The sequence below is a fragment of the Hemitrygon akajei genome, chromosome 7, assembly GCF_048418815.1.
Source record: "Hemitrygon akajei chromosome 7, sHemAka1.3, whole genome shotgun sequence".
NCBI classification, from domain to species: domain Eukaryota; kingdom Metazoa; phylum Chordata; class Chondrichthyes; order Myliobatiformes; family Dasyatidae; genus Hemitrygon; species Hemitrygon akajei.
In genome coordinates, this window is record NC_133130.1 from 162,713,982 (window position 1) to 162,729,606 (window position 15,625).

General features: G+C 41.5%; 1 protein-coding gene across 2 annotated transcripts in view; it reads right to left on the reverse strand.

Moving 5' to 3' along the window:
• Positions 1-15,625, reverse strand: part of nelfb (negative elongation factor complex member B) — a 93,913-nt gene that overhangs the window by 55,907 nt on the left and 22,381 nt on the right. For both annotated transcript variants that reach the window (XM_073052441.1, XM_073052440.1), the window contains exons 6-7: positions 3,883-3,995; positions 3,183-3,285 (exon numbers count right to left, since the gene is read on the reverse strand). In XM_073052441.1, coding sequence (XP_072908542.1) covers positions 3,183-3,285; positions 3,883-3,995 — 216 coding nt within the window. The remainder of the gene's footprint in view (positions 1-3,182; positions 3,286-3,882; positions 3,996-15,625) is intronic.

Here is a 15,625-nt window from a genome sequence, read left to right on the forward strand (position 1 = left end):
TTATGGAATTGATGGCTTTGTTGAAAGGTTTGCATACAATGAGAAGATGGATAGAGAGAGACAGGTAGTTTTGAGGAAGTAGATAGGCTACAGGACTAAGACAGATTAGGAGAATGAGCAAAGAAATGCAGATAAAATACTGTGTTGGGAAGTATACGGTCATACCTTTGGTTAAAGAAATGAAAGGGTTGACGATTTTCTAAATGGAGAGAAAATTCAAAAAACTGCGATGCCTGTGTTAACATTTTTCTTTCCAACTCTACAAACCTGTGACGCCACTTTCAATAAATTATGGTCCTGTATTCCCATATCTCTTTAATCTACTACACTTCTCAGTGCCCTACATTCACTGTGCAAGACCATAAGACACAGGAGTAGAATTAGGCCATTTCGCCCCTAAAGTCTGCTCCACCATTTCATCATGGCTGATCTATTTTTCCTCTTAGTCCCAATCTCCTGCCTCCCCACGTATCCCTTCATGCCCTGACCAATCAAGAATATATCAACCTCCGCCTTAAATACAGATAAAGACTTGATCTCAACAGCTGCCTGTGTGTGGCAAGGAATTCCAAAGACTCACCGTACTCTGGCTAAAGAAATTCTTCCTCATCTCTGTCCTAAAAGGACGCTCTTCTATTCTGAGGCTGTGTCCTCTGGTCCTAGACTCTTCTACCATCAGAAACATCCTCTTCACAACCACTCTATCAAGGCCTTTCACCATGTGATGTTTCATTCAATGAGATCACCCCTCATTCTTCTGAATTCTAGTCAAGCCATTCAACACTGGAATCTTTTTCATGAACCTCCTTTGAACCCTCTCCAGTTTCAGCATGTTCTTTCTAAGAGGAGCAAAACTGCTCACAATACTCCAAGAGAGAACTCAACAGTGTTTCTGTTTTAAAGTCTCAACATCACATCCTTGCTTATATATTTTAGTCCTTTAGAAATTAATGCTAACATTGCAATTGCCTTCCTCACCACAGAACCAACCTGCAAATTAACCTTTAGGGAATCTTGCACAAGGACTCCCAAGTCCCTTTGCGTCTCAGTTTTTTGCATTTTCCTCCATTTAGAGAATAGTCTACCCTTTCATTTCTTCTACTAAAGTGCATAACCATACACTTCCTGACACTTTCTACCACTTATTTGCCCATTCTCTGAATCTGTCTTACTCCTTCTGTAGCCTCTTTACTTACTTAAAACTGTCCCTCCGCCTATCTTAGTGCAGCCTGCAAACTTTGCAACAAAACCATCAATTCCATCATCCAAATCACTGACATATAGCGTAAAAAAAGCAGTCACAACACAGACCCCACTAGTTACTGGCAGCCAACCAGAAAGGCTCCCTTTATTCCCACTCTTTGCTTCCTGCTAATCAGCTACTGCTTTATCTATGCTAGAATCTTTCCTGTAATACCACAGGCTCATAACTTAAGTGTGACACCTTGACAGAGGCCTTCTGAAATTCCAAGTACACAACATCCTGTTTGTTATTTGTAAGGCAAGATTTTCCCTTGAGGAAACTGCGCTGACTATGCTATTTTACTATGTACCTCCAAATACTCTGCAATCACATCCTTAACAATTGACTCCAATTTCTTCCCAACCATTTGCCTTTAGGATACTTCTTCCTCTTTGTATCTATCCTGTTACTTCTGAATTGCTTCCAGATATTCCAGCCATTGCTGCTCTGCCATCATCCCTGCTAGTGTTCTTTTCTAGTCAATTCTGGCCAACTCCTCTCTCATGCCTCTAATTCCCTTTACTCCACTGTAATACTGATACACCTGACTTCTCCTCAATTTTCAGGGTGAATTCAATCATATTTTGATCACTGCCCCTAAGAGTTCCTTTACCTTAAGCTCTCTGATCAATTCCAGTTCATTCCACAACACCCAATCCAGAATAGCTGATCCTCCAGTGGGGTCAATCACGAACTGCTCTAAAAAGCCATCTTGTAGGCATTCTGGAAATTCCCCCTCTTGGGATCCAGCACCAACCTAATTTTCCCAATCTACCTGCATATTGAAATCCTCCATGACAATTGTAACATTACCCTTTTGGCTTGCATTTTTCCTTCTCCCATTGTAATTTGTAGACCACATCCAATCACTGTTTGGGGGTCTGTATACAATTCCCATCAGGGTCTTTGTACCCTTACAGTTCCTTACCTCTATCTAAAATGATTCAATACCTTTGGACGCTATGTCACCTCTTTCTAATGATTTTATTTCATTTTTTTTAAACCAACACAGCAATGCCACCCTGTCTTCCAACCTGTCCTTTTGACATAAAGCATATCGTTGAACATAAACTCCCAGTTATAATCTTTTTTCAGCCATAATTCAGTAATGTCCACAACAGCATACATGCCAATTTGTAACTATGCTAAAAGTTCATCCACCATATTCCATATACTGCACGTATTCAAATATAACACCTTCAGTCCTGTATTCACCCATTTTGATTTTGATCGTCTTCTCTACTGCAACTCATCCTGTTGACTGCAATTTTGCCCTATCATCAGGCTCTCCTTGCTAGGAGTCCCTTAATCAGAGGACTCTGCAGAGAGTGCTGCGGACCGCCCAGCGCATCTGTAGTTGTGAACTTCCCATGATTCAGGACATTTACAGGGACGTGTGTAAAAACGGCCTGTAGGATCATTGGGATCCAAGCCATCCCAAACACAATCTATTCCAGCTGCTACCATCCAGGAAGCGGTACCACAGCATAAAAGCCAGGACGAGCAGGCTCTGGGACAGCTTCTCCCACCAGGCCATCAGACTGATGAACTCACGCTGACCTGAGTGTACTCTATATTACATTGACTGTTCTATTTATTATAAATTACTGTGATTGCACATTGCACAGTTAGATGGAGACGTAAAGATTTTCACTCCTCATGTTTGTGAGGGATGTAAGAAAGTCAATTCAATTCATCCAATACACACTGCCTCTGTTTGTAAACCAGCTTTCTCATCCTCAGCACTATCACTCCAGTTCCCATTCTCCTGCCAAATTAGTTTAAACCGTCCTGAACAACTATAACCAACTCTTTTGTGTGTGTTGTTATGCAGGAAACGGGGTACAAATATGCATTAAAAGTTATAAGTTTCAACTTCAAGTGATGAATTACTAAGACATGACAAAAGCCTTAAAAAAAAAGCAAAAAAAAAACTCACTCTGGGTAACGCATCCTGGCTGACCAACTCCTGTAGGTTTTTCACTGTACTCAGAGCTAAAGTATTTATTGCAAAGGGGTCACAAAGGATCATCGAGAGGTCACTAAAAAAGATAACAGTGTTAACCAAGAATTCCAAATAAAACTGAATGCATGCACGTCATAGACAAAGGAGCAAGAAGCAATACTAATTAAAGGAACAAAACTACTTGGTAGGAAATGGTGAATAGCTATAAAGTCCATCAAATAAGACTATCCCGCAGACCAAAGAATGGAGAAAGAGGCAAGTGTCCAAACAAACTGAAGGGGAGATGACTAAAATTCAATTACCCTCATGCTAACTGGAAATGCTTGGTCCAAAGGATTTACAGAGCCCAGCAGTCCTAAATTTCATTCAAGAAAAACTTTTCAGCCTGCATGCAATTAACCCAGCAGAAAGTTTGGGAGGGAGCATAACAATTTTGTTTGTAATGCTTTGGCTGGCTTGGTGGAAGGTGCATCATTAGAGCTTATTTTGTGACAGTGATCATGTTTCAATTGAATATGGTATAATTACAGAACAGAACAATTATGATAAAAAGACTAAAGGCTCTCAATTATGAGAAGACCAATTTTTCAAGGTTGATATATGATAGACTTCCCACATCATAAATTTCAGTGATTCTATAGAAAGAATGACAATTCAATGAAAACTTACTCACCCTAATACCTGTTCTTGTCCTTTCTTAACTCCATCTAAAAATCCTTGCAATTCTCGAGCTCTCTTTGCATCAACAAATCTCTCTCTAATACAAGCATCCAGGCACCAGGTAAACTGCACGGAAATAAATCATTTTGTTTTGAATTTTGGGCTTTGAGATTCTTAGATTACAGGTTGCAGAAAACATTTTAAATATAACAGAAGTAGTATGAAAATTTATTAATCCTTTGATAAAACAGCTAACTCATTTCTGCAAAACATAGAAACATAGAAAACCTACAGCACAATACAGGCCCTTCGGCCCACAAAGTTGTGCCAAACATGTCTCTGCCTTGGAAATTACTAGGCTTGCCCATAGCCCTCTATTTTTCTAAGGTCTATGTACCTATCCAAAAGTCTCTTAAAAGACCCTATCGTAACCACCTCCACTGCCATTGCCGGCAGCCCACTCCACGCACTCACCACTCTCTGAGTAAAAGACTTCCCCCGACATCTCCTTTGTACCTACTCCCAAGGACCTTAAACCTGTGCCCTCTCGTGCTAGCCATTTCAGCCCTGGGAAAAAACCTCTGACTATCCACATGAGCAATGCCTCTCATTACCTTATACACCTCTATCAGGTCACCTCTCATCCTCCGTTGCTCCAAGGAAAAAAGGCCGAGTTCACTCAACCTACTCTCATAAGGCATGCTCCCCAATCCAAGCAACATCCTTGTAAATCTTCCCTGCACCCTTTCTATGGCTTCCATATCCTTCCTGTAGTGAGGCGACCAGAACTGAGCACAGTACTCCAAGTGGGGTCTGACCAGGGTCCTATATAGCTGCATCATTACCTCTCGGCTCCTAAACTCAATCCCACGATCGATGAAGGCCAATGCACCATATGCCTTCTTAACCACAGAGTCAACCTGCACAGATGATTTGAACGTCCTACGGACTTGGACTCCAAAATCCCTCTGATCCTCCACACTACCAAGAGTCTTACCATTAATACTATATTCTGCCATATTTGACCTACCAAAATGAACCACTTCACACTTATCTGGATTGAACTCTATCTGCCACTTCTCAGCCCAGTTTTGCATCCTATCAATGTCCCGTTGTAATCTCTGACAGCCCTTCACACTATCCACAACACCTCCAACCTTTATGCCATCAGCAAACTTACTAACCCATCCCTCCACTTCCTCATCCAGATCATTTATAAAAATCATGAAGAGTAGGGGTCCCAGACCAGATCCCTGTGGCACACCACTGGTCACCGACCTCCATGCAGAATATGACCCGTCTACAACCACTTTTCGCCTTCTAGGGGCAAGCCAGTTCTGGATCCACAAAGCAATGTCACCTTGGATCCCATGCCTCCTTACTTTCTCAATAAGCCTCATCACAATAATAAAATTTTCAAACTTTCTTTATTTTCTCAGTTTTCTTTAGCACAATTTCTGATAGGCAAATTGCAGGAGATATCCTGTATTCAAATAAATACAAAGACAGTTTGCAGAATATATCCCAAATCTAGTGCACAGATGGATTTCTAAAACAATTCTGAGGACTATTGGTATCTTAGATTTGGAAACCTTACATGGAGATGGTGACACTGCACATGAATATGAACAATTATTCTCAGTTTGTCTGCTTTGCTGCATCAACTCTGATCTGCCTTCAGTTTTAACATCATGAAGTCATAACTCAGGATTATAAATACATTCATATAACATTTGCTTGGTTGTTAACTTGCAGGCTGCCCCAAGCAATCCCTGAGATTATGCTGGTTAACACAAACATTATATTGTATGTTTCCATGTACGTGTGATAAATCAATAAAGCCGAGTCTAATTTTGTAACTAGACATGAATTAATATAAATTGTTGAGTTAAACAGTGAAAAAGCAGGTCCTTCATTCCAACTGTCCATGCCTACCTGAGTGGTCCTATCAGCCTGTGCTTGGTTCATATCCCCCTAAATTATTCCTATCCATGTACCTGTCCTGTTTTTCAGCTGTTGTAATTACATCTATCTCTGCCACTCCCTCTGGTGGCTCATTATATATATTCATGCTCCTCTGGTCTCTTTCAATTCTTTCTCTTCTCAAATCTATGTCCCCTTGTTTAACTCCCATACCCTGGACCATCAGACTCTCCTTCTAACTCAAGTCATTCAGTCTCAGCAACTTCCTTGTGAACTTTTCTTGGCCTCACTAACTTAATCAGACCCTTCTTATAGTACGGAGACCTGAAATGCACAAAGTCTTTCACGAACAGTCTCACCGATGCCTTATACATCTGTAGCATTATTTCCCCACTCAGGGCCCTGACTGATAAGCAAGAATGCCATATATTAAAAATAATAATAATTACACAGACTTATCAAGTGGCAAACACGATTCATCAAAAGTTTGCTTTAAAATAAATTAAATCACAACTTACTATAAATACAAGCCTGACCCAGTTTTAGGGTCAGAATAACACAAATTATATTATGACTGATCAGTTATTACAGATAGGACAATCCATAATAACCATCTGGGTATATTATACAGGATAAACAAGAGAGAACAACTTATTGAATAGACATAGCCATTCCAAACACACATAACATACAGAAATCAATGTGAAAAAAAAACAATGGGAATATGCTGAATTAAAAGAGGAAATTGAAAGACTTTGGAACATGAACAGGATATACATTGTCCTGATAGTAATACCTTCAACTGGCATCATCCCAAAGGCACTACACAACTACATTAAGCAATTAGGACTATACAGTAATATCTATGTAAATCTTCAAAAAGTCACACTACTAAACATCACTAAAATTGTCTGTAAGTTCCTAGCAATTGACAAATGAGTGTGCTTGGCTATGCCTATTCCTCAGGTTGAGCTAAGAAAAAGAAAATAGTAGATTAACTCTACCTAGGACAGAGGGAGGAAGAGGAATAACAGACATAAAAATATTAAAGTCAGATAAAACATCTAAGGATATATTTTCATTAACGAAAACAAGGTTCAGCACTCCAAGTGAGCATATACAATTCGTTTACTTTATTGAGATAAAGCGCGGAATCGGCCCTTCCGGAACTTTAAGCTGCACTGCCCAGCACCCCCCGATTTAACCCGAGCCTAATCACGGGACAATTTACAAAGACTGATTAACCTACCAGCCAGTATGATTTTGGACTGTGGGAGAAACCAGAGCACCCAGAGGAAACCAACACAGTCACGCGGAGAATGTACAAACGCCTTACAGACAGTGGCAGGTAATGACCCAGGTCACAGGTACTGTAATGCATTGTGTTAACCACTGCTACCCCACTCTGAATTCTGATAAGAAGTATACACCACTACATTTAAATGAAAGCACAACCCAGAAAAAAAAACTACACAGGAAAAAGTTAACCAATTGAACACCATGACCCTTTGTTCCAAAGTCATTCCATGGAAGACATCCCCATGATCGGAGCAACCTAGATGTCGACAAGGAAGCATCAAATGACTTCTTCCCAGAAACAGAGGGGTTCCTTGTGGCAATGCAGGACCAGTTCACACACAGAAAATAATAACAACAACACATAATAAAAGACCAAAACATTCAAGATAAATGCAGAAAATGCCAAGAGAAATTACATGATTTGCAGCAATTTAACCCAATCTGATTACTTACACTGGCACAATCAAGCGGCAAACATCATTCAGCAAAAGCTTGCTTTAAAACACAAAGTCATAAGAAACACCATACTTTACTATAAACACAGGCCTGATCCAGTTTTAGAGTCAGATCCTACAAATTATATTATGACTGATCCATTATTAACGATAGAGCAATCGGATATAATATTACAGGATTAACAAGAACAACTTGCTGAATAGATAATAGCTATTCCAAACACACACAATATATAGAAATATGTTGAATCAAAAGAGGAAATTGAAAGACTATGGAATATGAACAGGGTTTACATTCTACCAATAGTAATATCTACAACTATATCATCCCAAAGTCATAACACAGCAACATTACATAATTAGGTCTACACAGCACAATACTAACAATATTAAACACCACTGCAGTAGTCCGAAAGTTCCTAGCAATTGAGAAATGAGTGTGCTTGGCTATGCCTGTACCTCAAATTTTACCAGTTTGACCTGAGAAAAAATAAAAGTATAATAATAACTTTATTTATATAGCACTTTTCAAATATTGAGATGCAGGCTCACGGTGTTTTCACAGATTGTAAAAATAAATCAAGTCATAAAAATGAGAAAAAAATTAAAATTCATAAATAGAAACCAACATTACATAGAATAAGATGTAATCAAATATCAAAATTAAATAATTTTCTGCATGGAGGTCAATGACCAGTGGTGTGCCTCAGGAATATGTTCTGGGACCCTTACTCTTCATGATTTTTATAAATGACCTGGATGAGGAAGTGGAGAGATGGGTTAGTAAGTTTGCTGATGACACAAAAGTCGGAGGTATTGTGGATATGTGGAGGGCTGCCAGAGGTTGCAGCAGGACATCGATAGGATGCAAAATGAGAAATGGCAGATGGAGTTCAAACCGGATAAGTGTGATGTGGTTCATTTTGGTAGGTCAAATATGATGGCAGAATATAGTATTACTGGTAAGACTCTTGGCAGTGTTGAGGATCAGAGGGATCTTGGGGTCCGAGTCCATAGGACGCTCAAAGCAGCTGCACAGGTTGACTCTGTGGTTAAGAAGGCATACGGTGTATTGGCCTTCATTAATCGTGGAATTGAATTTAGGAGCCGAGAGGTAATGTTGCAGCTATATAGGATCCTGGTTAGACCCCACTTGGAGTACTGTGCTCAGTTCTGGTCACCTCACTACAGGAAGGATGTGGAAGCCATAGAAAGGGTGCAGGGAAGATTTACAAGGATGTTGCCTGGACTGGGGAGCGTGCCCTATGAAAACAGGTTGAATGAACTCGGCCTTTTCTCCTTGGAGTGACGGAGGATGAAAGGTGACCTGATAGAGGTGTATAAGATGATGAGAGGCATTGATCGTGTGGATAGTCAGAGGCTTTTTCCCAGGGCTGAAATGGCTGCCAGAAGAGGACACAGGTTTAAGGTCTTGGGGAGTAGGTACAGAGGAGATGTCAGGGTTAAGTTTTTTTACGCAGAGAGCGGTGAGTGCGTGGAATGGGCTGCCGGCAACGGTGGTAGAGGCGGATATGATAGGGTCTTTTAAGAGACTTTTGGATAGGTACATGGAGCTTAGAAAAACAGAGGGCTATGGGTAAGCTTAGTAATTTCTAAGGTAGGGACATGTTTGGCTCAACTTTGTGGGTCGAAGGGCCTGTATTGTGCTGTAGGTTTTCTATGTTTCTATGTTAACATCAACAGGTATTAAGTAATCCTGTAAGTTGGCCAAATAAAAAAGCACACTTTTAGAGGTGTTTTGAAACATTCCAAGGTACTAACCCGGTGTATCTCCATCAGCAGAGTATTCCAGATTTTTGGTGCATTACCAGTTCTTACCTGCTTGGCTTTAGGAATGCTAAGCAAACAAGTACTCATGGATTACAATTATGAATGTAAGAGGATAAACATTCCAAAATATATGGAGGAGCTAAATTATTCTGAGCCTTATATACAATTAAGAGTCTTCTTCATTACCCTGTATGCACTTTGTTTCAAGTCATTTAAAAGAACGTTACGATGGCACTCAACAGCCACTCCTTCGAGCTCATCTGCAGAAATAGCTTAATTTCTACCTTTGATGCCTCTCTTTTCCCTTTTCAGGGTGGATGGGGTTCTGTTGAAGACCTTTACCTGCATGTTATACTCTGTAATTTGCGGTGGATAGACCTGCCATTGGGGTTCATGACTGTCTGCTTTTCAAAATCCCCAGGATGTGGCACAGAAGATGAGTATGCCTTTGGGGTTCCAAGGTTTTGCAGCCCTGTGGACAGGTTAGCCACTGCCAACTGAAGTGCTGCAGGAGAAAATGGAACTTTAGATTGGCTGTCGGGGGCTCTGTACTTGGTGAATCGCGCCTCTCTCTCTCATTGGTGGAGGAAAGGCTGCTGCTGATTCTCCGATTGAAGAACTCGTTAAAAAAAGTGGTGCGACAGACTTTTAACACCATAGATCTGCTGAGAAAGGGGACACCTCTTTCTTCCTTTATTAGGGAGAGACCCTGTGATATGTTGAATTGTTTGGTGAACGATTTGTTTTTGTTGCATTGTGGATCACGGTCTTTGCTATTTCATGCTTGGTGGGTGGGGGGGTGCACAGGGGCTTTGGGGCTCTAATGTTTTAACTGTCACACATTCTTTGGGACACTTCTGTTTCGATGGATGTCTGTTTTCAGGATGTATATTGCATAAATTTCTCTGATATTAAATGGAACTATTGAACTATTAAAAGAACTGACAGACTAGGGACCCCAGGACACCCTGGGAGTGAGTGCAGAAGCTGGAAACACAGGGAAAGTCTCCATCGTCTTAGGAGAAGTGGTGTTAGGGAGGACTCCTGGTAAAGCTGAAGGCAGGTCCCCATGGACCCCTTCACTTCCATCCTCCTGGTTAATGTACAAACTCTGGAAAATAAAACTGAAGACCTCAGAGCAAAACTGTAGTACAAGGGTGATGTCTGTTGTCTAACTTGCTTCACAGAAATATTCATATTCAGAATTATTTATCACATGGCCATTGAAACGTACAAATGAGTCATTTCACATAGCGTGCCCACAGTGATCCACGCAGCCTTAAGATTACCTGGACAATGCAAATATCTTTGTCAGGACGCTGTTTATTGACTATAGCTCAGTGTTTAACACCATCATTCCTATAGTCTTCATTGAAAAGTTACAGAACCTATGCCTCTGTACCTCCCTCTGCAACTGGATCCTCCACTTCCTAACTTGAAAACCACAATCTGTGAGGATTGGTAATAATATCTCCACCTTACCAACAATCAACATTGGCACACCACAGGGATGTGTGCTTAGCCCACTGCTCTACTCACTCTACACCTATGACTGTGTGGCTAGACACAGCTCAAATGCCATCTATAAATTTGTTGTTGATACAACCATTGATGGCAGAATTTCAGATGGTGACAAAAGGGCATAAGGAGTGAGTGGTGCCACAGCAACAATCTTGCATTCAATGACAGTGAGGCCAAAGAGCTGATTGTGGACTTCAGAAAGGGTAAGACGAGGGAACACAAACCAATCCTCATAGAGGGATCAGAATTGGAGAGAGTGAGCAACTTCAAGTTCCTGGCTGTCAATATCACTAAGGACCTAACCTGGATGCAACATATTGATTGTTGCAGCTATAAAGAAGGCAATACAGCAACTATGTTTCATTACTTTGAGGAGACTTGCTTTGTCAACTAAAGCATTCAAAAACTTGTACAAATGACCTGTAGCGAACATTCTGACTGGCTGCATCACCATCTGGTACAGGGGGTGGTGCAGCTACTGCTCAAAATTGAAGGAAGTTGCAGAACTTGTAAAATTAATCAGTTCCATCATGGGTACAGGCCTCCATAGTATCCAAGACATCTTCAAGCAACAGTGCCTTAGGAAGGCAGCGTCAATCATTAAGGATTCCCACCACCCAGTACATGTGCTCTTCTCACTGTTGCTGTCAGGAAGGAGGTACAGAAGACTGAATGCACATACTCAATGATTTAGCAACAGCTTCTGCCCCTCTGCTATCCGATTTCTAAATGGACATTGAACCGATATACACTTCTACATTACCACTTTTTAAATTTCTCTTTTGTTCTCTGACTTATTTTAACCTATTTAACAGACATACAGTGCCTATAAAAAGTATTTACGCCCCCCCCCCAGAAGTTTTCATGTTTTATTGTTTTACAACATTGAATCACAGTGGATTTAATTTGGCTTTTTGACACTGATCAACAGAAAAAGACTCTTTCATGTCAAAAGGAAAACAAATCTCTACAAAATGATGTAAATTAGTTACAAATATAAAACACAAAATAATTGATTGCATAAGTATTCACCCTCTTCAAGTTAGTATTTAGTAGATGCACCCTTGGCAGCAATTACCACCTTGAGTCTGTGTGGATAGGCCTCTATCAGCTTTGCACATCTGGACAGTGCAATTTTCCCCCATTCTTCTTTACAAAACTGCAAACTCTGTCAGATTGCTTGGGGATCATAAGTGAATAGCCCTTTTCAAGACCAGCCACAAATTCTCAGTTGGATTGAGGTCTGGACTCTGACTTGGATACTCCAAGATAGTAGCTTTGTTGTTTTTAAGCCATTCCTGTGTCGCTTTAGCTTTATGCTTGGGGTTCATTGTCTTGCTGGAAAACAAAATCTTTTCCCAAGTCGCAGTGCTCTTGCAGACTACATCAGGTTTTCCTCCAGGAATTCCTTGTAATTTGCTGCATTCACTTTACCCTCCACTTTTACAAGCCTCCCAGGACCTGTTGCAGTGAAGCATCCCCACAGCATGATGCAGTCACTACCACACTTCACAGTAGGGACAGTGTTGAAAAACCCTGGTATCCTTGTCTGTGTAAGACAACCTGCAGCCCCATGAGATGAGGCACACTTGATCCCATCTCAAACCTCTTAATGCCACAAAATAACAGACAGTACACTGCATATACGATTAAAGGAATTATATTTATGAATCTTAACTGAAGGGTTAGTAAAGAATAACAAAAAGGGCCCATTCTAAATTAAACAGTCAAATGTGCACAAGTTGGAGGTCATCTTGAACCTCTCTGTCACCCTCGGTCAACGTGAAAGCACACACAACCTTCTGAACGTCACTCGCATCCATCTTGAACAAATGGGTCTCCCACCAGATCGGATGCTACGACTGGCTCCCTCTAGCGTCTTCTCTCTCCATCTCCTCTTGTACAAAACCCCCAAGCCCAACCTTATAGTCTCTCACCAAGAAAACCTCCCACTAATTGGATGGCACACACTCCAAATCATCCCTCATCTTCAACAGTGACCCAAATAGGCTGAAAGCTGAACAGCATCTCTTTTAGAGCTGCTAAATGGAACACCTACTGCATAACAGTAAAGATGCGAACCAGGGCGTTATAAATTAAATCCACTGTGATTCAATGTTGTAAAACAATAAAACATGAAAACTTCTGGGGGGGGGGGGGTGGGTGAACACTTTTTATAGGCACTGTATATGTACTTAACGTATTTCCAATTTTCGGTATATTTATTTGTCATGAATTTCATTGTACTGCTGCTGTAAAGTTAACAAATTCCACAACATATGCCGGTGATATTAACACCGGCAGGACATTGTTAACAACGAAAACCAAAAACAAAACAACAGAACAATCCACTTCCCTGCCCTCCCAAAAGAAAGGCTTCTAACCCCAGGACAGGCTAACTCCAACATCCAGTCCCTGGTCTGGACTCGTTGGCATCATGCCTCTGATCCTCAGTCAAGCCAACCCAGAGACTTCTACTTTCAGGCCTTTACCCCCGTACTCGGCGCCTTCAGTGTTTGACCTTTGGGCTTCCACATCCAGACTCACTGAACTCTGGATGTTGACCTACAGCTTTACCTTTGACACTTCACTGACCTCTAAGTAATGACCTCAGGATTTACTGGTCCAAGGTTTGACCTTCCGGTCTATACTTACACAGGCCTCTGATGTCAGTGATCTGGGGGAGGCAGGGGCAGGAGGTCACAGACCTTGTGACTCACACCCATACAGAATTCTACTTCAGGAGTCATGGACCTGGGGACTGCTGGTGTCCTCAGCACCTGCTGACCCGACCATCAGGATTACTGACATCTTGATCGCAGAGTACTCTAATGAAGTATGATAGAGCTGACGCTGAACCAGTCGGTTTACAAGTAGATGATGTAATATGTAATAGGAACGTAAGGAAGGTCACGCCAATGTTTGAGTACAACTGCAGACAGAGCAAAAAGATAAGTTGTACCACAGAGGCAAAATTCATAAGGGCGAAGAATGCAGGATTGCAGCATTTGGAATAAGGTGGACGAACTCGGGGCACAATTAGAGATTGGTTGGAATGGTGCCATGGGCATTACTCAGTCGTGACTGAAAGGCGGCCATATTTGGGAGCTTAACATCAAAAGACATACTTTATACCGAAAAAGGCAGGCAGGAAGGCATAAACGGTGATGTGGCTCTGTTGGTAAGAGATGGAAATACATCTTTAGAAGGAGGTGACATAGGGTCAGAGAATGTGGAATCTTTGTGGGTGGAGTTAAGAAACTGCAAAGATAAAAAAAAGCATGAGATTGCAAAGGGAGCTGGAAAGGGCATGTAATAAGGATAATGTCACAATTGTAATGGGAGACTTCAACATTAAGGGGATTTGGAAAATCAGGTTGGTATCAGATAACAAGAGAGGGAATTTGTTGAATGCCTACGAGATGGCTTTTTAGAGCAGCTTGTGTTTGAGCCTACTTGGGGAAAGGTGATTTTAGAGTGAGTGTAGTGTAATAACCCAGATGTTATTATGGAGCTTTATGTAAAGGAACCCTTATCAGACAGCAATTCATAATATGATTGAATTCATACTGCAACTTGAGAAGGAGAAGCATAAGTCACATGTATCAGTATCACAATGGAATAAAGGGAATTACAGAAGCATGAGAGAGAAGCTTGTCCAGGTTGACTGAAGGGGGATACTGGAAGGGATAATGGCAGAACAGAGGTGGCTGAAGTTTCTGGGAATAGTTCACAAAGCACAGGATAGATATGTCCTACAGAAGTTGTTCTCAAATGCCAGGGCTAGGCAACTGTGGCTGACAAGGGAAATTAAGTATTGCATAAAAGGGCACATAAGGTATGGACCAAGAAGGTATGGACAAGGGAATCACAGCAGCATCCACAAGACTGCTCTGAATCAGTGGACTGGACTGTATTCAGGGATTCATCTTCGAACCTGGATGAGTATGCTGCAGTTGTTACCAACTTCATTAAAACCTGTGTGGTTGAGTATCTGCCCACGAAGACTTACTATACATTCCCAAACCAAAAGCTGTGACTGAACCAGGAGGTACGTCATCTGCTGACGGCTAGATCTGTGGCATTCAAGTCTGGTGACCCAGGCCTGTATGACTTGTGAAGGGCCATTTCAAGGGCAAAAAGACAATTTTGAACAAGGTTGGAAGCAACACTGGATGCATGGCAATTCTGGCAGGGTCTGCAAGACATTACTTCCTACAATGCAAGACCCAACAGCATCAATGGCAGCGATGCTTCACTACCAGCTGAACTCAATGCCTCCTATACATGCTTTGAAAGGGAGAACACAACTACAGCTGTAAAGATCCCTGCTGCACCTGATGATCCTGTGATCTCCGTCTCAGAGGCCGATGTTATGCTGTCATTAAACAGAGTGAATCTCAATCTCAATGGCTCTCCACACGGCTTAAGACCATCTGGACAACACAAACACCTACGTCAGCATGTTGTTCACTGACTATAACTCACCATTCAATACCATCATTCCCACAATCCTGATTGAGAAGATACAGAGCCAGGAGCCTCTGTACCTTCTTCTGCAATTGGATCCTCAACGTCCTAACCGGAAGACCACAATCTGTGTGTATTGGTGATAACATATCCGCCTTGCTGATTATCAACACTGGCGCACCTCAGGGGTGTATGCTAAGCCCACTGCTCTACTCTCTCTATACACATGACTGTGTGGCTAGGCATAGCTCAAATACCAGCTGGTGACGAGAGGGTGTACAAGAGTGAGATATGCTA